Below are 23,712 nucleotides of genomic sequence, written 5' to 3'. Positions count from 1 at the left end.
TCTCTTATAAAATTAGTAACTTTGCTTTTTTAATAATTAGGTTTAATTTTAAGTTAATTTTGATTGAACTTGTATAATCGTTATGATGAGAACGTTATTTTAAAATGCTAGACATTCTCTACAAAAGACAAACAACTGTCTTTTAGAAAATTAATCTGCTGATGTTTCTTTTGTAGTTGTTCTTCCCACATTGCAGAAAACAACAGCGTTATAAATGATATAATCATCCCAAGTAGAATTACAACAAAGACTTTCATCATGGTATATAGTAAAGATTATAGGCTCTGGCATAAAGTTGAAGATCAACAGGAACACAAGGAACACGAGGAGGAGCACGAAGAGAAAGAAGAAGACGAAGAAGAAGTGAAATATACTGATGAAGATTTAGAAGACATTACCACAGGAAAGTGGATGATTTTTTTAAATAATACGGTAAAGGATAAAAAGGGTCTAACAGCCGTCGATCGATGCTGGTTCAAAATAGTGAAACTTGTAAACGATATGTGGTATGCAGCATGTTCCACTGCAATAAACGACGAAACTTCATTCGATCCCACACTCGGAGTTATCCTATGTTTTACTCAGGACTACACGAACATGCATGACGTACGGCGTGTGGCTGATCTTATCTGGTCAGATCTTGAGATCAGATCTTTTATAATACATTCATCTTCGGTTAACTACCGAAGAGCTATGTATTATAAAACCGACGCCGCCTCCTGGAAACGTGAATTTAGTGTGTATGGATACAAACGCATATCGATATACAGAAGTGATCCAGATGGTTCCTTTTATGAGCGAGATGAGCAGAACATATGGAAACCTGTACGGTATGGATAAAATTAATTTATAAAGAAATATAAATGACAGTTTTATAAATTTCATGTTGTATGCCTACGCTAAAAAATAAATAACTCCGATTAAATTTTCTTTAAATGAACCCTCAAGTAGATTTTTAAGAGGAAATAAAATTATGTTACGGATTTAAATTAAACAATTTTAACTAAGAATCTCGGTCAGTATATCATTATGTAAAAATTCATCGAATACAGAATATAACTTCGCTGCGAAAATAACTGAATAGTATTTTGCTGAACAGCAGTTAAACAAAACACTATTCCGTGCTGTTGTTAACTTAACGTTAAAGCGAAAGTTTAAAAAAAATTATGACACGCTTAATTTCAATTTGTAAACAGGATAGCTTTGAATATCATTTTTCTACGACAAATTAAGCACTAATTTCTTTCATGCATATTTATTTGCCTGAATTACAAATATTGTCCATACGGGTAATATTTGTAGTTTTAGAAGCTAATAAATTTAAGCTATTGTTTGGGCAAGTTTACACGAGATTTTCTCTCAGTTACTGTTTTAATTACAACAATTGATATTGTGAGTGTGAATTTGCAAACCAACACCTAAAAGTGAAGTGATTTTCACAAAGGGTTATGCACTATTAAACAACCGAGGAAAGCATTGTAAAATATTATATATTTTATCATGACGTAAATGATGAATGTATGTCTTATAATCAATATATTATATGACACATGATGTATTAAGATGTAGACAATAATCTAGTTAAGATTAATACGTAAATTTTTGTGGTTTAGCAGTTCGGTAGATAAGTTCTGGTATTGAGACCACTTGTCTTTAAATAATTAATTAGTTTCATAAAATAAACAAATAAACCTTATAAGGTTTGTAGTTTCGTAAATCGTCACACTTAATCATCAGGGATACTAGCAAATGTTTTTACTATTCCGTAACACCCCCCAAGGAGTCCGAAGATTCATCGAGGGAGGATACATACTCACTAACTCTCCATCTCCACCACTCCATCCACCAACTACACTGAACCTCTGTCATCATCATCATCATCATCATCTACATTAAGGCCATGTACTCTCCACAATTTGCGTGGTTTCTGAAGGATTAATTTGTCTGTATGTTATACAAATGTTATGCAAAATTATACAAAAATAAAAAAAGACTAGAAACAATTAATTACATGTATTAGATGTTTAATTTATTGTTTTTTAATGTTTATTTAAATGATTAATTACACGTATTACATGATTACAGCCTCTGTATAAACGAAGCCATTTGGTCGGAAAGACCTGGGTTCGATGGTTATCTACTCTCTTTCGAATAAAGGTGAGTTGGCCGGTGTCATATGGAGATCGAAGGTTTTTTTTCCTGGTAACTCTGGTTTTTCATCCCTCAAAACATGCAAACCTGTTCTGTGAACACGTATGGCAACAGCCATAAAATATACTATCGCAAGGAGGGCAATAAGAAACCACCTTGCTCATAATCATCTCCCTAGTATGGTAGCATATAGCAATCTCCATGGCCATATGGCTGAGGGAATTGAGTAGAATAGGATGAGATTCTATCAGAACTTCACAATTGCTGATAGGTACAAATCAGTAACTAGAATTACAAAATGCTAAATTGATTACTATATACATGTGGGAACACAGTTAGTTGTTGCTGTCACGTTCTGTAGCTTAACCGTGTCGTATTCTAGGTGAGCGGTAGTAAGATTTTTTATGTAACAGGCCAAACTTAGAGTTGAATACGCCTTGATTTATGTTGTATTCTGTGGGTATCCTGAGCGTTTGAGATGCTTATTTGAACTTTCATGTAAAAATGTTATGATCAATATAAGACATTTCTGTTTATTAATGAAAGGTGTTAGATGAATGAGATACCAAACATGACTTTTGCTGCCTTCTTATTTCCACGTCTTTTACGTGTTGGGCCATAGGATTTCACCTAACCTTTCTGTCTGCCCTATATAGAAAATGACAGAAGATAGGCATGATTAAAACATTACGAGATGTCTACTACTTCAATTATGAGGAATGAAGAACTGCGCTCGCTACCGGAAGCGTGCCATCTCCCTCAATGGGTATGAACCCAAGGGGATCAACAAAATTTTTACTACGCCTCCGACTATTCCCTTAGGTAAACAAGATTTTAAGAATGTAGTCACGCTACCTTACATACAGAATACTACAAACTGGCAATGTTGCTTCATCCGGTACAACATTAAAGTTTTTTTTTTTTTTTTTTTTTTTTTTTTTACCATTGAATTAAACGTTAATGAGATCCATTGCTCTTGGTACCAGTGCACGTCACAAGAGCTCTATGACTTGGACGTTATGAATTATCTTCTGTCAGTAAAGTTTGCACTTTGATTTCACCAAGAATTAGTGTTTCATTCATCAGAATTCTGCTTAGAATATACATTTTTCCATTTTAAAAGTGGCACTCAAGTTTAAAGCCGAAATAGTTTTCCCCCTTGAAAAATACGATTTCAAAATTTTGGTTCATAGCCGAGTTTGGTTACAAACGAAGTTGAACAATAGATAGAGAGGCAAAGTCATTGTGATTTCACTATAATTATACTACCTTAAATCACTTTATGTTTTCCAAGTAGTTAAACTATACGTATACTGATCTGTTGATATGAACAATTTGATGATAACTGTATTATAGAATCTTACATATTCTTCAAAAAGGGCAAATATTTGTCTTTTACATTACTAATCTCCTGTACCCCTTTGTTATGTGATTTCCACTCACGAAACGTTATAGACATAGAGTACAAATGTACAGTGAGTAGGTTAATGATTTTTTCTATTTTATTGGTTTTTATTATATTTTATATTTTTTATTTTTGCAGACATTCTCTCCAAATGGCAGAAAGCAACACCAAAATAAATGAATCAATTCTTCCAAGTAAAATTACAACTGAGCCTTTCATTCGTGTCTATAGTAAAGATTACCTGCTTCATCATAAAACAGAAGGACGTCGAGAATATGAAAAGAAGGAGGATAAAGAGGAAAATAAGGAGAAAGAGAAGGAGGCAGAGGAGAAAGCTGAGGAACAGGAGAAGCAAGAACAGGAACAAGAAAAAAAAGAAGTGGAAATCAAAGATAAGGTTCTAGAGGACATTATCGATGGAAACTGGATGCTGTTTTTGAATAAAACGTTAAAGGATATTAACGGTCTGACGGCACTGGACCGATGCTGGTTGAAGATAGCGAAACTTGTAGACGATAACGTAATGTGGCGTGGGGTTTGTTCGACAGCAATAGATGGCAAATTTCTAATTTACCCTACATGCGGAGTTGTCGCCTGTTTCACTAGGGATTATAGGGATAAATGCGAAGCGAGGCGCGTGGCTGATCTGATCAGGTCAGTGGTTGAGTATCGAAAATCAATGTATTACAGAACCCACTTCTACTCCATTTTGACCTACAGAAGTGATCCAGATGGCTCATTTTACGAGCAAGATGAACAGAATAGATGGAAACTGGTATAAGCTAGTGGGAAAATAAATAAAGAAATTGAGTAGTAACACGAAATTGGGAAAAAAGTTACAGTCACCATTCTACTAAAATGAAAGTAAATATAATTAATATATATATATATATATATATATATATATATATATATATATATATATATATATATATATATATATATATATATATATATATATATATATATATATATATATATATATATATATATATATATATATAGAGAGAGAGAGAGAGAGAGAGAGAGAGAGAGAGAGAGAGAGAGAATATTTTGAAACAAATTTAACAAGCTCTTAACATCGTGCGAAATTCTAATGGTAAAGACAAAAGAAATATACTCTTTGATTTGAGATGCATGGATTCGAATCCTTGATTCAGATCGTGCTCATAAAGATGAAGGAAAAAGTGATTTTGTTCTGGATTGCAATACGAATAGATTTACCATTTTCGGCGACGTTAAAGTGACGTTAAGAGAATTATCTGATACAAAAACATGAAAGTGTTTGTTATGATGACAAATAATGAGGTTAAGTATGTCAACCAACAATAATGCTTGGGTACATACAGTTCTGAACTGTTATTTCAAGCATTATTTTGAATCACATGTATAATTTAGATGACTTTCTCTTATCAGAATACATCATGTACTTAATTTTAGAGGACAATCAATTGAATGTTATTAATATTTTTATACAAAATTCATATCGAATGTTTTTAAAAAAAAATGATGTTAAGAGAAATTAAACATTTAATAAAAATACAGTTGTTTTTTATTCCATTTAGAAGAATAAAACCGATTTCTTCCTTCATTTTCTTTTTTCTTTTTTTTTCCCTTCGTTTCCGTTTTGTTTACTAATTTTATGTCGATAATTGGAGCTAAACTTTACTCAGTTTTAGTTCTAACTCTTTTTAAAATCAGTAAACGGAAGGTTCGCTTTTCGTCATTGAGGAAGCGGAATGTACTCCTGAGCAACATGATTGGAAGAAATACTGCAGACAACTGCTTCCATTTCATGTTCCTACTTATCTAATGTTATTGTGTGTTCTTAGCTTTATTTTTCTTTGTTGCATTGTAAAATGCAACAAAGTTAATTTTACTATTCTATAATAATTCTAAATTAATAAATTACAATATAGTTTTCTATAACTTTAATAATAAACATGCATTTCCCAGCGCAGTGGCTCTATATCAAGAAGCAGAAGAAACCGCTATAACAGAATGGCGTTATTCAAAGCTGTAGGTGTGGTTCTCAAAATTCAGATATCATGTGCCCCTTCTTAAATTCTCATTATTACCAAAATAATAATAATAAGAAGAAGAAGAAGAAGAAGAAGAAGAAATAAGAAATTAAAAAATTACGTTTCATTGAAAATGTCTATTTTATTTGAAATTAGATGTATATGTACACAAAAATTATGATTTATTTTTAAGAGAACAAAATTTATAAAGATACTGTAAATATTTACTTAATTATATAATGTATCATCAATGAGAGGAGTGAAATTGCTTATGATGCGATAAAATTTCAGGAGCAAAAGTTTTCTCTATAATTGTTAATTTCAATCTCAGATGAGATTTGACACTATAATGCGGTTCTCTTCTTCGTCTTAATATCTACAGAGGCGGAAAATCCAACTTCGCACAGATATGAACTTGGAACTGGAAAAATGAACCTTAGAGCTATCTGTTAATTCAGGAAATTCATTCTGTATTCGTAGCCAAAATGATGATAACATATTTCTTTGTATTTCCTTTCGGACGCCATCAACAGCTAGTTCAAAAAGTTCTTCTTCTGTTGGTGACAGACGCTTTGGCATAGATTTGTTTATATTGGAAAGGTATTTTATCCATTCGGTATTAATGTCCAATTCAGAGAAAAACATTTCTAGATTCATTTGTAAGCTTTATAAATGCTGAATGATTTTACACACGTCATCAATTTGTTCATTTGAACTTGTAAGCAATTCCTGAATAGATGGAAACATGTTAAAAATGTTTGCCAGTTATGCTAACTGAATGAAAAACTTGCAGTTCATTCCGAAGTTTAAATAAACGAGTAAGGACTTTTCCAAGAGAAAGATAACGAACATCGGTATGGAAAAGAATTTGTGTATGATTACTTCCCATTTCTTCGCAAAGTTGAGAGAAACATCTGGCATTCAGAGGACAACTTTTAATATAATTTATGGTTTTTATAGCTTCATCCAAAACTTTTCTAAGATCTGTAGACATAATATGCAATAGTGTGTCGACTTTGCATCTGGTGCAACAGTTTGAATCCTTGAAACAAGCCCTTTTTCTTGGATTTCGATCCGACCGTTCTTATTTCAGCACAACCTTTCCAATCAAACTTTTTTTGATGCATAAAAGTATTTATATTTTTGAATATTTCTTCTTCTGTTCTTTGTTCTGACAACAGTTGGCAAAATAGAAGATCGTCATGATTTTTTTTGATTATTTTCGTACCTAACGAACACTAGAAGATTTGCAAAATGTGTAGTGTCTTTGTATTCATCGACCTGCAACGCATAATAACGAATCTTACGTATATCGGATAATAATATCTGTTTTATATTTTCAACCATTTCAGTGATTCTTCGATGAAATCAAAACACTTTTTTGCATTATCTCCGATCATAATTTCTGCTATTATTTTTGCTGCATGTTTGACCAAAGTTTCACCAATTGTTTCTACTTTTTGCTATTAATAGCGACATACGATATAAAGCTTCTAAAGCCTTCATATTTTCACTTCCTGACACGATCAACATCATTTTTTGATATCCTTTTAAATTTTTTAGTTTATATTGAAAAAAAATCTGCAGGTGTGTCCTTATATTCATTATGTTTTGATTCAAAATGGCGATTTAAATTAGATGGTTTCATGCTTTCATATTTTAAAGTTTCACCACAAATGACACATAATGAAATAGGTTCTTCTTCATTTCCCTTTCGTGAAAATCCACATTTCAGGTAATTCATATCGTACTTACGAAGTTTATTCATCTTCTTCCCAGTTGGTTCTTTGGAGATGTCACCCTTATCAATTTCATTTGATCCCGATTCAATATCAACGTTTTCTTGTTGCTGATAGCTACTTGTATCTGCTATATTGCTCTCTTTTGTGAGTTTTATAATCCAGTCTTTAACTAATGATCTATACTTAAGAATTTGAAAGCTAAAAAAATTATATTTGCTATAGGTATTAACTTCCGTACATTATTCAAGCAATTATATCACTGTAAAAGTAGTACAAACCTATTAATCGTTATTTTAACTAACAAAAAATTTGTAATATGATCAAATAATGAAGCACATTGATTAATATCTACTTAACTGTCTTAATTACATCTACTAATGATTATATAATTACTTTTTTTATCAGTCATTATCGTACGTTCTTCGTGTTGTTGCGCGGTCGCAATGTACTTCATATAAGAAGCTGAACGAAGATTCACGAGTGATCGCCCGCGAATTTGTAAACTATTCAAATGAAGCAGTTATCACAATTAGAGTAGGAGAATTCATACATAATGTATAACTTATTGAAAAAATATATACGTTTAAAATAATTCTTATTTTCTTAATAATGATTCCATGCATTAATGATGCATAGCCGAAAATTTCCATGTAATGATGCATAGCCGAAAATTTCCAGGTCTTCACATACCATGTGGGGATATGTGAAAACCTTTTACATACCCTCCATGGTACGCATACCACACTTTGAGAAAGACTGATCTAGGGAAAGGAGAGACTCATTAGCTCAGTCGGTATAGACGAAGCCTTTTGTTCGGGAAGAGCTGTGTTCGATTTATGTGTCTCAGAGTTCGAAGAATATATAACGTAGAACTCAAATGAATGTGTAATCGAATCTAAATAAGCAAGAGATTAGTAAAAAAACGGATAATGTCCAAAGAATACCGTTATAAGGATGATGTCCGTTATGAAAATTATAAGCAGTGGGTTAGAATAGTCATAACTGTTTTACGAAAGTTACGACTGTATATGAAAAGAAACTGGCTCTGCAAGCTAAAGCAGCCCACAAGAATTCTATCGATAACCAGCTAGTAAAAGTAAGAATGAGTATGAAAGCATAACTCTTCTGAATGCAGATGGTGTGAGGGTGACAGATAGAAAAGTTCGTTCAACTGAGTCCCCATTTTGCTAAAAACTGTCAACCTGGTATATATGCAACGCAGAGTTCACTGCTCCCGCTTCACTAGATTAGGAAACTCAAGCGTCTGAGGAGAAGGTGTTAGCGGTGTTGCACAAACTGAATATGAATTCAGGTTTAGGGACTGATGGGATATCAGCACGTGTACTAAAAGAGTGTTCAGCTGAACTGGCTATTCCTTTGACCAGATAATTTGAGGGAAGATTCTGCAGGAATGGAAAGAATGCATGGTAATCCAATTGCACAAATGGTTCAAAGACCAGTGTACCCAGTTATCGACCATTCAGTAGCTCAGCAGCAGTGGTGATGGTGGTGAAAAGTTTGGAAAATTTTGTTAAGTCCTTGCATCCAGAAATGAGTTGAGAGAGAATGTCTACTTTGCAGCGAACAGCATGAGTTTAGGGAAGGTGATGTTTTAGCAAGTTTCTCACATTATATAATAAAGATACCATTAAACAAGACAAGAGAAGGAGGATACACCATGGTCCTTTTCGATTTTGCTAAGGCTTTTGACAGAATACAGCATGGTAGACTGTTGTACATATAAGAGGATAGCTGACTAACAGAAATCAAAAATTGGTATTACGGGGGTGTGAGTCTGCAAGATTTAAGGTAACCAGTTTTGCACTACAAGGATCAGTCCTTGTCCACTCTTATTCAATCTATATATATATTAACCCTCCAACTGGCCAGGATATATATATATTAACCCTCCAACTGGTCAGGATATATATATACGTACAGCTAAATCTGAATACGATTCAGTACACCTGTTGAAAGAAAATGGATAAGAAGTGCAATTTGGCTGCTCTGTTCTTTAGAAGGTGCGATAATCCTTCACGCTGTAGAGAACACTTAACCAGATTATCTTCCGCAGCTAAGTTCTCTATAACAAGCAATGCAGTTCCTTGTTTTATGCTGGGAAACTGAACTGTTATTAGAGAGACTAAAAATATGGAAATAATTTTTATTTTCTCATTTTATCTTACAGTTTTAAATTACAAGAAAAAATAGAAATCCTTGCATACTTTCTTCACTTAAAATTGCATTACCCTGGAGAACCACTGTTTAATGTTTTTTGCTAATTTTGTCTAATCGCTTACTCGACAGAACATTTTCTTTGCTTTCGAAGAAATTGATTCACGATAATTATTTGAAATATTATAAAAAAAAAAAAACGTCTGCGACGTTCTAGATTATGTTATCTTTGTTCAAAATCATATTTCGCAGAATAATTCACAGATTTCCTGAAGTAAATCTGTGAATTATTTTTCGACGATTTTGCTTTATAGAGAATAATATGCAATTCTTTAATCATATCATTATTTTTTTTTTCAATCGTAATGTACTGTTCTTTGCACTTTCAGCTTGTTGGTTTCCTGTATAATTGATCTTTACAAAATGAAATAAACGGTTATTATTTAAATTGATTTGTACATATTTTCTGCTATTTTATATATTTTTCTCCAATTTTAAAGTAAGCGATAATTTTGCTATATTGCGTATATATACGCAATATTTGCTTAAGCGAATATTGCGTATATTTTGCATATATTCTGACACAAAATATGTATATGTGCATGCATCAAATGTGAAATTTCATATTTTCATAATACAATTGAACTTTATTTCAAAATTAATTTATTTGTAAAATTATCAAAGTTCGACTTTGATAATTTTACACCTCCCCCCCTCCCGCTGCAACACTACCGCACACCCGAAAACTATGTTTCCATATGAAACGTAGGTACAGTTTTTATTGAATTCATTATTTTTCCAAAGTAATTCCTCCACATAACGTTTAATTTTTCGACACAGAAACTAGGTTTTGATTATTATAAATTAGCAAATTATAAATCAGAAAATATACACATTATTTACCAATTATTATAAATCAGGAGGTTATGTGACATTGGGTAATAGGGGAAATTAATATTTAAAAACACTGTCATCCTACAAATGCAATATCAGAATGTTTCGAATATCTGCTAATCAATCAGAAAGATGGAAAAACAAAACAAGGAATTTCTGCTTATAAAATATTCAGTTACTGCAGGAGCACTTTGCTGGGCTGCCTGCTGGGCATGTCCTTTTGATATGGTTCTCAGTGGGGAGGGTCAGAAATCTCCATTAGCTTACAGCTTATTACTGGGCAGAAAGGAATATTAGAACACACACACACACACACACACACACACACACACACACACACACACACACCGTTTTTCTCCCACAGGAGAAAAGAAATAAGGCAATAATATTGCTCAAGCTATCGAACTTTATTGTAGCGGAAATTTTTATTATCAAACTTTGATGTTTTTAATTTTAAAAAATTATTCGTGCTACTTTGAAAATTTCTAATGTGTGGCACACATGGCTATGAAAATTTATTGGAATATAATTAATGTATTATATATATATATATGTTACTGTTATGAAACATAAGTACAATTTTTATTTAATTCGTTATTTCTCCATAGTAATTGTTCCACATGAAGTTTAATTTTTCGACACAGAAATATATATATATATATATATATATATATATATATATATATATATATATATATATATATATATATATATATATATATATATATATATATAATTTTTATGTTTAAATATAAATATATATATTTAATTTTTTTAATTAAAAATCAGCCAAGTTTAATAATAAAAATTTCTGCTACAATAAAGTTCGACAGATTGAACAATATTATTGCATTTTCTTTTCTCCTGTGGGAGAAAACCGGAAAATGTCACCCGTATAATTATAGCAGATTTTTCTATTGGCAAAAATGGTAAGAAAATAATAATTTGCACTTTCATTTCAAAACACAAAGAAAGAACATTGTAAATCCACCCAATGAAAAAGAAAATATTACATATTTTTCTTCTGTTATTATCTGGTTTTTCCTTGTAGTAGAAAGAAGAAATTACTGCACATATTTCTTTTGTCAATGCAAAAATCTGTAAATTGATTACGCTATAGCTGATAGAGAATTGATGCCAGAAAAAATATTTATGTAAGAGTTCTAACATCAGCAGATATAACGACATTTTCTTCTAATTTAGATACGCGACATTATTTGTGAAGTTATACTTTTGTTATTATTTTATACTAAACTGAATGAGCATGTTCTCGAAGTGATTTACGTTCGTAACAATTGCCTGCAGACTGAATAGGTCTATAACCCCGCCCCAACCCAAAAAAATAAGACTTTAGCTTTTCCTCCAGCTAAGAGGATTATTGGCGAGCATTACTAATACATATTTCAGAAATTGAAAATAGCAGCAGTAGAAGTAGTAATATTTAGAATTAAAAAAATAAAAAAAGAAATCAAAAATAACACAACTGAACTTTATTTTGTGTGGTATGCATAAACAGTTTGACATATTGAAAATATAGTAATTTTAAATCTTAGAATAATTTCAGCAGACTGCTGAACAGCTAATTTCAGATGCAAAGAAAGAGTACAGAATTAGAAGCTTCGAATATACAACAATATTATTGCTTTATTTCTTTGGTCAAAACAGTAAAGTGAAATAAGAGATTTTGAATACTATCTGAAAACTTTCAAACCAGTAGAAATTCAAAGTAGTTATGTAACTGTGTTCCAGGAGAGGAGGGGGGCGGGGGAGAGTTGCAGTAAAAAATCTTAAAAATGAGCATAAATTTTGAATCATTCCATACAGGATATCCTTCCTATTATATTTTCAACATATCTATAGTGGTTAAACACTGGATATTATAGTAATGTGCATCCTACAAAAAAACAAAAAACATCTCTTGCAATTTTAAGCAAAAGTTGAAGATGAAGAGTCTCTGATAAAATACCATTGGATATAAATTTTTGATACTAAAAAAGACACAATTAGAAACCGAGTAATGCAGTTTATAATAATTTTTTTTGTTCATAAAAAAAATCGTTTCTAAAATTGAAATGTGACGATCCATATAAAGGTATTTTGCAAAGAAAAAGCAAAATATCATATTTATTTCACTAAATGTTATTCAAAAATATAAATATTTGACAAAATATTTCAAATGCTAAACAAATATTTGAAAATTTGAGAAAAAAATTTCAGTAAAGTGAAAAAAAATTACTATCTCTAAAATATGTTCATTGCAAAGGTTGATCTGTGTTAATTTCACGATTGATTATTTACTTTGGCAGATGTGAAACTCGTTTTTATTTTTGGAAAGAAACACAATAAATAAATTGTGCAGCAAAAAAAACACGATCAAATATCCTAGTACAGTAAAGGAAATTCCGAGTAACATAGTACATAAAGAGAAGTGACACAAAAGTCTCTCCACCACACTTAATCAGCTAATGTTCAAAATTCGCCGTTAAGATATTAACGACGGCTGAGAGTAAATACTTGTTAAAAGGTAGAATGTGGATGAAGTTTTGATCCATGAAAAATACTGCGGAAGTCTGGCCATTCCATCCACATTGGCCGGTAGAAGGGTTAATGATACTGGGAAGGATTTAACAGGCGACATACAGCATTTGTTGATGATGCAAAGATAGGTAGAGTAATCGGGAATGCTGCTGATATGCAGTACTTTTAAATTTGTATTCTTCATTTGCAGAATGATTACAATAAGCTGGAATTGTGGGCAAGGGAAAATGGGTTTCAGTTCAATGTCAGTAAAGGTAAAGTCATTCATTTCAGAGCGATCATATATCAGTAGTATGGGAGCTACTATGAACCACATCAATGGTTAATTGGTAGCATATGGAATTGTGGATGATGGTCAGACATAAGATAGAGTATAGAATCCTGGGAATTTCCTTGGTGAATTCATCCATCAATGACGTCACGTTGTGTCTTTTGGTTTGCATATGGAATTGTTGGTAATTGTTCAAGTATGGAATTCTGGTTACTGATAAAATCAGTGACATTATTGTGTGATTAGTCAAGTGATGTCATGAGTATGGAATGCTTGGAATTTCGCTGGAGGACGCTTCTGTCTGTGAATTCACGTTGTGTCTTTTGGTTCGCATACAGCATTCTGGGTAATAGTTAGTGTACGGAAATTGTGGCTGATGGTTAGAGATAAGATAGAGTATAGACCCCTTGAAATTTCCCTGTTGACACATCCGTCGATGACGTCACGTTGTGTCTTTGGTTCAAGTGTGGAATTGTGGGTAATGGTCAGGGCATAGAATTCTGTGATGTGTAGGTATTTGCAGTGATATCAGATGAGTTTTTTGTTCACTTATGGCATTATGGGTCATGATTAGAGATTGGAATTCTGGGAGGATATTCGATCAAGTGTTGGGCTCATTGGCTCGAGTGTGGAACTATAGGAAAATATTTGTGACATTTTCTAAAATAATTAACTACTGGATGTCAGTGGTGTCCCCTTCACTCCATCCCCTCAAACACACAATTTTATTTCTCATATACTTAACTCATCCGAATATTTTGATTTCTCTAAAATTTTAAGATCTTAAAGTTCATTACTTTTTTCTAATTAAATGTTAACTTTATTACAAATTCTTAGCAGAATAACTGAGCAATAAATAAATAAATAAATTGTGTGTGCATTCACCGTGACTTCAAAAAATATATGTGCTCTTACTTAAATTTGCAGCTGAAACACACACACACATTTTTTTCTTTCATGTTCATATATTCTGAAATAAATTAATAAAATAAAATAAAATTAATCACAAACACACACACACACACACATAATTTTTTTTCCTTTCATATTTTTCTTGTCAATAGGTTGTAGTTAGACATTTTCTAAAATAATTAACTACTGGATATCAGTGGTGGCCAAATCAAACACACGCAGACACATTTTGTTTCCTTTTATGTTCACATTTTCTAAAATAATTAATTACTGGAATGTCAGTTTTACTGCTTCTATGTCATGTTTAAGATCTTAAAAACTTCATTACTTTTCTAATTTATAAATGCTAACTTTATTACAAAACTTAGCAGAATAAATATTCTCAAATATGGAAAACACATCAAGGACAACTTACTTTGTTCATTTAAGTTTACAAATACACATTTATTTGATTGAAATATTATTTGCAAGTATATTCGCAATGAAAAATCCAAACATGTAATTATTATTATTATTACATAACAACTCCAGAGAGTCCAAAGACTCATCGAGAGAGGGTACATACCTTACCTTCATCATCTACACCGACGCCATCTACCACCGACCACCACCGCCACTAGTATTTTCACAAACAAACAAACATCCATGCCCATGGCGGAATTCGAACCCTTAGCCTTTTGGCAGGAGAGGGGATACGCTAACCACTCTGCCAACCATGCTGGCCGAGTGGTTAACTTGAAATATTTCAAGCTAACCACATATTTCAATTACCTAGAAATATTTCACAAGATTTGTGTCTTTTGTTATTTTCCTGAAGGAAGAAAAGTTTCAAAACGATTTAGGTTCCCTCATTTTTTTAAATTTGCAGGATACACAAAACAGTACAGCACAACACACACACACACACACACACACACACACACACACACACACACACACACACACACACACACACACACACACACACACACACACACACACACACACACACACACACACACACACACACACACACAGATGATCTGCGGCCGGAAATAATAAATTGCAGTAAATAAACTGAAAATGTATTTCATTCTTGTTTCCTTAATAGGTGTCTGTCCATTTCCTTAACATTGCAACATTCACACTGTGGCCCATGGCGATGTTTTCCCACGGTTCTGGATGTTCTCTACTTAGTGACATCATCTGGGCAGAGTTTATTCCTTTGTGTGTCCGTAAGAATTAAGATCTTAAAAAGTGCATTACTTTTTTATAATTAAATGTTAACTTTATTACAAATTCTAACCACAATAAGTTAGCAAAAAAAATGGCACGTCTGTGAATTCACTATGACTGCAAAAACTATACGCTTTTTTTTTTTCTTTAGAAATGCTATATTTCTCTTTTGCATTAGTAAGTATTGACTATAAGGAATTGAGACAAATAAAGTTTGGAAGTAATATAAACTAAAGTCACCACTATCATCTTCTGTTAATTTCACACTGTAGTGTGAGAGATGGCATTATGACTTGATAATTTGCACTCGTAATTTTTTTTTTCGCATTTATAACTAAACAGAAATTAAGACTTTAAACTTAACAGGTGTTTGAAAGTAAAGTGACCATATTTCTTGAAAACAATATAGGATATCAATGTCTACCATAAAAAAATTGTAAAGAGAAATCAAATGTTTACCTTCAAATAAACATTTGAAGTCTCCATTTTAATTGTACCTAAAGTCGAGATATGGAATTAACAAATTCTGAGGATGCATCAACATCAGCCACTGAAGCTCAAAATCCTAATTTCATTCTATTCATGGAAACTGCTCCGTAGCTTTGATCCTGCTTTCCACACATTTCTTAATAAGAGATACATTTCTCATAAAAATTCAAAATATTATTTTCAAAATCTACTTTTTATGTCTCCTTTGTTGACATACAGAAACTTCTTTTGCTTACAAAACTGTGGGGATGAACTTGTTGTCCCTTCTGGCTATTAATTTTACCTTTGATTCCTTTTGCTTCAAAGCTACTTCTGTACCTGAATTTTTAATTTTTTTTTTCAAAATGTCGTATTTATCTAGCATTAGTAAGTTTTAACTAAAGGAAATGAGACAAACAAGGGTTTGGACTCTGCTATAGCGTTTTCTTTATTAGAAACTTCTTTTGCCAACACAAATAAATAGTTATTTATTATTATTTCACTGATTATTAGCTCTGTAGTATAATTTGTTAATTTCTATGTTACAAAGTTCCAAAAATTTAAAACTTTAGACTATAGTGTTACGTTTATGTGAGTGTCAAAGTCAACGGTGTCTAATCATGGCTCATATCCTCCCTTTTGATGTTTACACGCAGTCCTTCGATGCTAATGATACCAACATTCTAATTGAGATACTGTGTGGATAAAGTGTTTACTGTAGGGTTAGAAAGGTCCCTTTATCCTATTCTGTTAATTTCACACTGTCGTGCAAACATATGGGCACAAGCACTGGGTCCTATGAATTTGTAAATAATTTCCCAATTAATAAATAAACAGAAATCTTTGTTTCCAATAATATTTCCCCAATTTTTCCCCTTTCATTCATTGCATTAATTTCACAGTAGTGATAACACATGGCAGTACGATTTGGTGATTTTAGTGTGTGTGATATTTTATATCTACATCTGATAAGAACAGACAAGGATGACAGTGACATCCCATCCCTTCTCCTTTAACCTAACCCCTATTTGGTTTTTAGTGCCAGAATTGTATTAAGGAATAACCTTATGAATTGATATATCAACTTCTAACCAGAATAACTGAGTAAAAATTTAAATCATTTTTTGCATGCAAAATTAAGCAGAAATGTATATTTCCAATAATCTTTTTACATATATAACTCAAATAATATCAATAGGTAGCATTAGACATTTTTCTCAGATAATTAACTACAGGATATCAGTTTTCTCCACTTTTTTTTCTGTTCCTGGCATTAATACACAGTAGTGTTTTTTTTACATTTAATTTTTACATTTTTTTTAAATTGTGTGTGAATTCACTGTGACTTCAAACAATATATGTGGTCACAGTGAATTCATACACATTTTTTTCTCAGTTATTCTGCTAATAATTAATAAAATTATTAATAAAAAAATAATAATAAAATGTAATAAAATTAACATTTAATTAGAAAAACTAATGTTCTTTAATATCTTAAAATTTTAAACACATCAAAATATTCGGATGAGTTATGTATATGAGAAAAAAAAGTGCATTTGAGGGGGGTGGGGTGAGAGGGTCACCAGTGATATCCAGTAGTTAATTATTTGAGAAAATGTCTACTGCAACCTATTGACAAATATTTTCCCATAGTTTCACACTCGAGCCAATGATCCCAACACTTGACCAATTATCCTTCCAGAAATCCAATCTTGAATCATTACCCATAATGCCACATGCAAGCAAAAAACTCATCTCACTCACTTAAAAATAACGACTCATTCCAAAATTCCATGCTCTAACCATCACCCGCAATTCCATATGCTAACAATTACCGAGAATGCCATATGCAAACCAAAATACACAATGTGACATCACAGACAGATGTGTCCCCAGTGAAGTTCTAAGCATTCCATACTCATGACGTCACTTATCTAATCAAACAATAATGTCACTGACCTTATTAGTACCCAGAATTCCATACTTGAACAATTGCCCACAATTCCATAAGTGAACCAAAAGACACAACGTTACGTCACAGACAGATGTGTTTCCCAGGGAAATTCCAAGCATTCCATACTCATTACGTCCCGAATTGTTATCTTATTCGAATTGTTTCTTGATCTTGATCTGGTTCATAGTGCCACCCATACTACTGATATCCAATGTTATATTATATTGGTGGGATTAGGCTAGAAGAAACTGATGAGATCAGGGATCTTGAAGTGTTAATAGATAGGAAGTTGAAGTTTAGGGGCCATGTGGCAAAGATTGCAAATATAACTCAAAAGATAACCGCAATGCTGAAACGATTCACATGTAAAGTTAAGGATGTTATTTTGCCTCTTTACAAGGCCTTGATAAGATTTCACTTTGACTATTGTGCGCAGGTCTGGTCTCCTGGTTTCCGTTGTGATTCTGATATATTGGAGAGAGCACAAAGGAGGATGTTAAAATGATATTAGTATTGTGGAATACTGATTCTGAAGACAGATTGAGAATTTGTAGAATGGAGACACTAGCAAACAAGAGAAAGAGGGGTGATATGATTGAGAATTAAAAACTTCTGAAAGGGTCATACAGGATTTCAACTGATAGAATTTTTAAATTTTTGGAGGGTGGGGAAAGGACGAGAGGGCACCATTGGAAGCTGAGTATGAAGGCCGCCAAGAAGGCTGTGAGGGATACCGTTTTCTCTCAGAGGGTGGTGCATGATTCGAATGGATTACCATTGAATATTGTGAGTGCAAGCAGTGTGAATGAATTCAAGAATAAGTATCATAACTGGTATGTGTAGTATGTGGCCTCCCTCGATGAGTCTCGGACTCCCTGTAAGTCTCTCTTAATAATAATAATAATAATAATAATAATAATAATAATAATAATAATAATAATAATATCCAGAAAGCTAATGAAAAGAATGGTACAGAAACCACCTTGAGGTTAACAAAAAAGCCATTACATTCATAAGCAGGTGAAGCTATGCAGGCGCACATTTTACTCTCTTACTTCATAGAAAAAAAGGAAGGAGAAGAAGAAGCCAAAGAGAAAAATAAAAGATGAACGGCATTTTATTTTATTATTTTTCTATCGGGAAGACCAGGTTTCATGTTTCGTGTTAGATGTGAGTTGAATTGGCTGATGACATTCAGAGGCAATATGGTTTTCCTACCTGGATATTGGGGATTTTCCTGATAGACAAATTACCCAACTTTCAATTATTAATCAATTTTTCCCTTGAAATGCAGAAAATGTTTCTTTTTTTTTATTTTAATTAGCATTTGAAAAAAATCTTAGGTTTTGAGCTGTAAATATTTAAAAATGTCCAGTAAGCAATTTAGAAATTTTTTGCAGAAACAGATTACAAAATAATGATTTTTATATTTTTAGGAGAAAATGACTCAGTTATTTTATTAATTCATATAAATATTTTGAATTTAAAAAAGGAGCCAAAAAATAGCAGTTGATTTGTATTGTCTGATACCAGATGATTAAAATCATTCTCATCATTGGTAATGAAAAGTGAAATGAACATATTGAGAGATAATTATTTGCTGATTTCTTGAAATATTTGGTATTCTGTTGAATACTGACCAAAAGTTTTCCGATGAACACATTCAGTAACTGATTAATTTAAACAAATCGATTGAATGAAAATAACCAATCGCTCTCCAACCACTATGTTGTAAGTTTGATCGACACTGTAGCATTCTTCCTTAAGTAGTAAGTAGTATTTGTAGTCGATCTTCTGGAGGGTGAAGACACCTGACAGGACAGGACAGGACAGCATATGTCGGTTGCATTGGGACAGAGGTCTGTTGCTGGTAGGCAGATGGTTTTCTTGCATACAAATGCAGGAATGACAATGTTTTTCACTTCTTAGTGGATGGCTGAAATGGCCTGCAAAACTCCACGTAATAAATATAGAATGATAAGTTTACAATTTTTTGGGGTGGAACAGAACGCCTCACATCTATATCCAATATCTTGGAATAATTCAAAATATGGATATCGGTATAAAAATAAGATGAAATGAAATGAAGGAATGTATTTAATAATTATATAATTATTTACAAAATTTTCAATTTCATGAGGTAAAAATTTGATTTTTGTAATAAATGCTTTTTCTGATAAAAGCTGATCGCTGGTTAAAATGTTTAAAACAATCTAAGAAACATTTAGAAAATTCAAGAAAAATCCGAAAACAATTCAGGACATACTTGTAAATCAAAGATGGAAAATCATGGAAGTAATTTCAAATAAACATCTTTTAACAGTACTACATACCTCATTTTGAGGAGTTGATCAAAATAAATTTAGCATTTTCGAAAGAAGATTACGTCTAATCATATGACAAGAAGAAGTAGATTCTCCCCATTTGTAATAAAAAATTCTTAATTTTAGTAGCTCATTGAAATGATTATTTAAAAAAAAAAATTGAAGCGTTAAAATCATCTACCATCAAAAGACTCGTCCCAGAATGCCCCGACAAAAAAAAAACTACCTACAGAAATATGTTACAGTAATGGAACAAATCTACAACATGGTGGTATAAACTTACATTTCATAACTTGGCCCAACACTAAATATATCTGAACTTACACCAACAAAAAATCTTTACAAGCTGGTGTTTTTAATGCAAGCTTTAAATTTCAAAAATTTAATGCTTGCATCACATTATCGACTTCTCTTACTGCTATTTCAGTTTACAATTTATGTTTTATACGAGATTTGAGGTATTATTTAATTAAGGGGATAATGAATCCCATTTTTTTTATTTCACATTTTCATAGCCGAATAAGAAACTCGAAGATCGGAATCTGAGAGTTTCATGCCGAAGAACGTTCGGCGAGTCCAATCCAGTTCCAAATAGAGTCCAAACACTTAGATTCCGATCTTCGAGTTTCTTATTCGGCTTTGAAAATGTAAAATAAAAAAATAGGATTCATTATCCCCTTAATTAAATAATTTACGTCGCCGAAAAATAGCCTGTTGGCTCTTTACATTCTAGAAGTTTGAGATATTTTCTTTTCATGTGTATCACCCCTTCCCCTTCACTTAATTGCTGTAGGACAGTACAACTTGTAAATGTATCACTTTTATAAATAACAAAGAAACGAACTCCCAGATGCTATTTCACATTACAACTTTTTTTTTTCATATGCAATTTGCAAACAGATAGCTTTGACTGGATATTTTTTAACGTTGTACCCTTTACTAATACCTCACTCATAGAGCTACTTTACTCTTTACTAATAAATACATAATGAAGTAACTTTAATAACTTCTTTGTGTAACAATGTTCTTCTTAATAGGAGTAACCCATGGAAGTTTTTCAACAGTGTGATAGGTAAGCGTGTTAAGACTAGATTGTTTATTTAGGAAGTGTTGAATGACTGCATCGAATTACAAGAGATAGAAAAATCAAAAGGAATGCTACATCAGGATCATTGTAGAATTCATTGCAGAGAAAATGTTTATAAAAAATGAAAAAGAAAAACGTTATACTGTACCTTTGCGTTTCGTAAATGTTTTAATGAAAAATTAACAGTTCAGATATTGTAAGACAAAGAATTGTAAGAGTGGAAGTAGTACTACCCTTCCTATTCAGATCAGTTCAATTAACATGTACAACTAACATGTACGAAATGAAAGGTATTCAAACTGATATTGTATATCATGTGTTGCTACCGACCAACCATTGAATTACAATCTTTTATTTTATACCGTGTTTCCGTATAGTCATGAGTCTGCCAATAATGATCGTCTTCAGTTCTCTGCGCATATTTCAGTGAGATATGGGTGGAAAGAGCTTCATTAAATGCTTCGGTCAATTCCTGCACAGAGGAACTTCTATTTAGCCGTACAAGTTTACACAGACAACGGCGAACTAGTTCCTAACAGACTCACGTAGGATCACAGTTACGCCCCTTAGACATATATGGTGGTTATTTGTCCACTGATTACACACCCGGAATAACTCATATTTTGAGAAACCAGTCAGTAGTACTGTTTCACAATTGGCTCCAGCCAGTCGGGCACCCATAATAAGCCTTTTATCGAATTCTGAAAGATCTTTTGTTTTCCCATTGTGATCAATACTATTGACGATTACTGACCAGCAACATTCATAACTACATGTGGTTGCCTAGAACACGTAGTGACGCACGAGCATTTTAAATTTACGTACACGTCATAAAGGTTTCTAATTCAGTAGCCGGTACATATAGGAAATATTGCTCTTTCATAAATATCGTATACGTTTCCATGACACAAGATTACTTGGTGGTGACATGCCTTTCAGTTTAACACGTTAGTGCCAACTTGAGATGAGATGAGGTCTGTTTTTATTTTGCAACATTTGCCGATTGCTGCAAGCTAGAAGTTCTCAGCGAACTGTGATACAAATACTAGAATTTGAAGAATTTTCGGTGACTGCCTAAACCGTTCTTGCCTACCTTTCCACTTCACTTCAGTTGCTTACTTTAATCTTATTTCTTTCTATTTAATCGTGAACCAGTTTACTGTTGATTTTGAAGTAAATTCATTTTATTTGTGAACATTGGATAAGACTAATCTGTATCGAATAGTTTTCAGTTCCTTGCCAGGTAAGTCGTCCACATTATTCCTGTTCTTACTTTAAGAATATCAAGGAGGTCATTTTAATATATATGTCATGCTTACTATATGTCATTACAGTATGCATTTTTATTTTATTATATCAGAAAAAAAAGAGAAAACTGATTATTCCCTCGTAAAGGAGACTCTTCTTGTGCTTCGTAATCAGTATGTTTTATTTAATTATTACAAATACATCTTTTTCTGTTATATTACATCGACATCGATTTGTTAATTACATCGGATTTTACGTAAGCAATAAAGATACATCACGAGTGAATAAAGATTTTGTAAGAAATGATAGCTATTTTAGAATATAGTATTTTAAAATAAAATAGTATGTTGTTAGAATTATCCTGACTTCTTTTGATGAGTGGTTAATGTGTTTTCCCCAACAAGTACGTTCGAATCCCTCTGTGTGCATAGTTTGTGGCGATTGCCTTTTTAATAGAAATAAATTTTGTTGTCCGGAGCGATCAACTTCCTCCCTGACTGCCTATTTGAGATGATTTTCTTGTATAATGAGATCTGTGGAGTTTCCTTAACTATAGAATAACAAGTGCGTACTAAAATGTATTATGCAATTTCGTTTTCATTATCGTAAGAAATCATCAGTGCGAATAGTGAACAACAATAAGTGATTTTAATAAACAAACAGTAGGACGCATGCATGCCTTAAATTGGAACCTCTCTGTGTCCACTTTTGCTATATCCCTTCTAAACTTTAACTTCATATCCACTAAAGCTTCGAAATCTCTAGCGCATTCACGGGTTAAATCTGTTGGGCTGAAAATAATTTAAAATTGATCTGTTAAAAATAAAATATAAGAGATTACAATTTTCTTGAATTCAGTTGAGGATAGCAATTTTCCACACTTTGGAACTGTGAGGCAGTCATTACGATTGCTATTAGGTCGATGAAGTAAGGCTTCAGCACGTTCTTTGTTTAAACGTTCATGTTTATATAGGGTGTCTCAAAATTCACGCAAGAAATAAATTTGATAGAAAACACAGGTTTTTAATTAAAAATTGTAATTTCTTATTGATTCATAAAGTATACAGTATAGGGTTATGCATGGAATAGCATATCGGGTAAATGGCCTCCACGGCTTTGCTGGCACATACGCATTCTTTTGTCGAAGTTTTCCATGACCGTTTTGCATAAATGTGGCTGAATTTCGTTGATACAGCGCTCAATTTCCTCCTTCAAGGCGTGGGTGGTCGTGGGCTTGTTGGCATAAACCTTAGACTTCAAAAAACTCCAAAGAAAAAAGTCAAACGGCGTTAAGTCACATGATCTGG

At 32.4% G+C, this 23,712-nt stretch overlaps 1 protein-coding gene across 3 annotated transcripts in view; it reads left to right on the top strand.

Moving 5' to 3' along the window:
- The window catches only part of LOC150106564 (uncharacterized), a 36,568-nt gene extending 32,136 nt beyond the window's left edge, over positions 1 to 4,432 (top strand). For all 3 annotated transcript variants that reach the window (XM_090392535.1, XM_090392534.1, XM_090392533.1), the window contains exons 3-4: positions 177 to 830; positions 3,695 to 4,432. In XM_090392535.1, coding sequence (XP_090248661.1) covers positions 177 to 830; positions 3,695 to 4,337 — 1,297 coding nt within the window. In that variant the 3' untranslated portion in view covers positions 4,338 to 4,432. The remainder of the gene's footprint in view (positions 1 to 176; positions 831 to 3,694) is intronic.
- Positions 4,433 to 23,712: the final 19,280 nt, after the last annotated feature.

This window comes from Typopeltis vanoorti, chromosome 5 (assembly GCF_054136105.1).
Source record: "Typopeltis vanoorti isolate ZY-2024b chromosome 5, IOZ_Tvanoo_1.0, whole genome shotgun sequence".
Taxonomy (NCBI): domain Eukaryota; kingdom Metazoa; phylum Arthropoda; class Arachnida; order Uropygi; family Thelyphonidae; genus Typopeltis; species Typopeltis vanoorti.
This window is presented reverse-complemented; position numbering and strand designations above follow the sequence as displayed.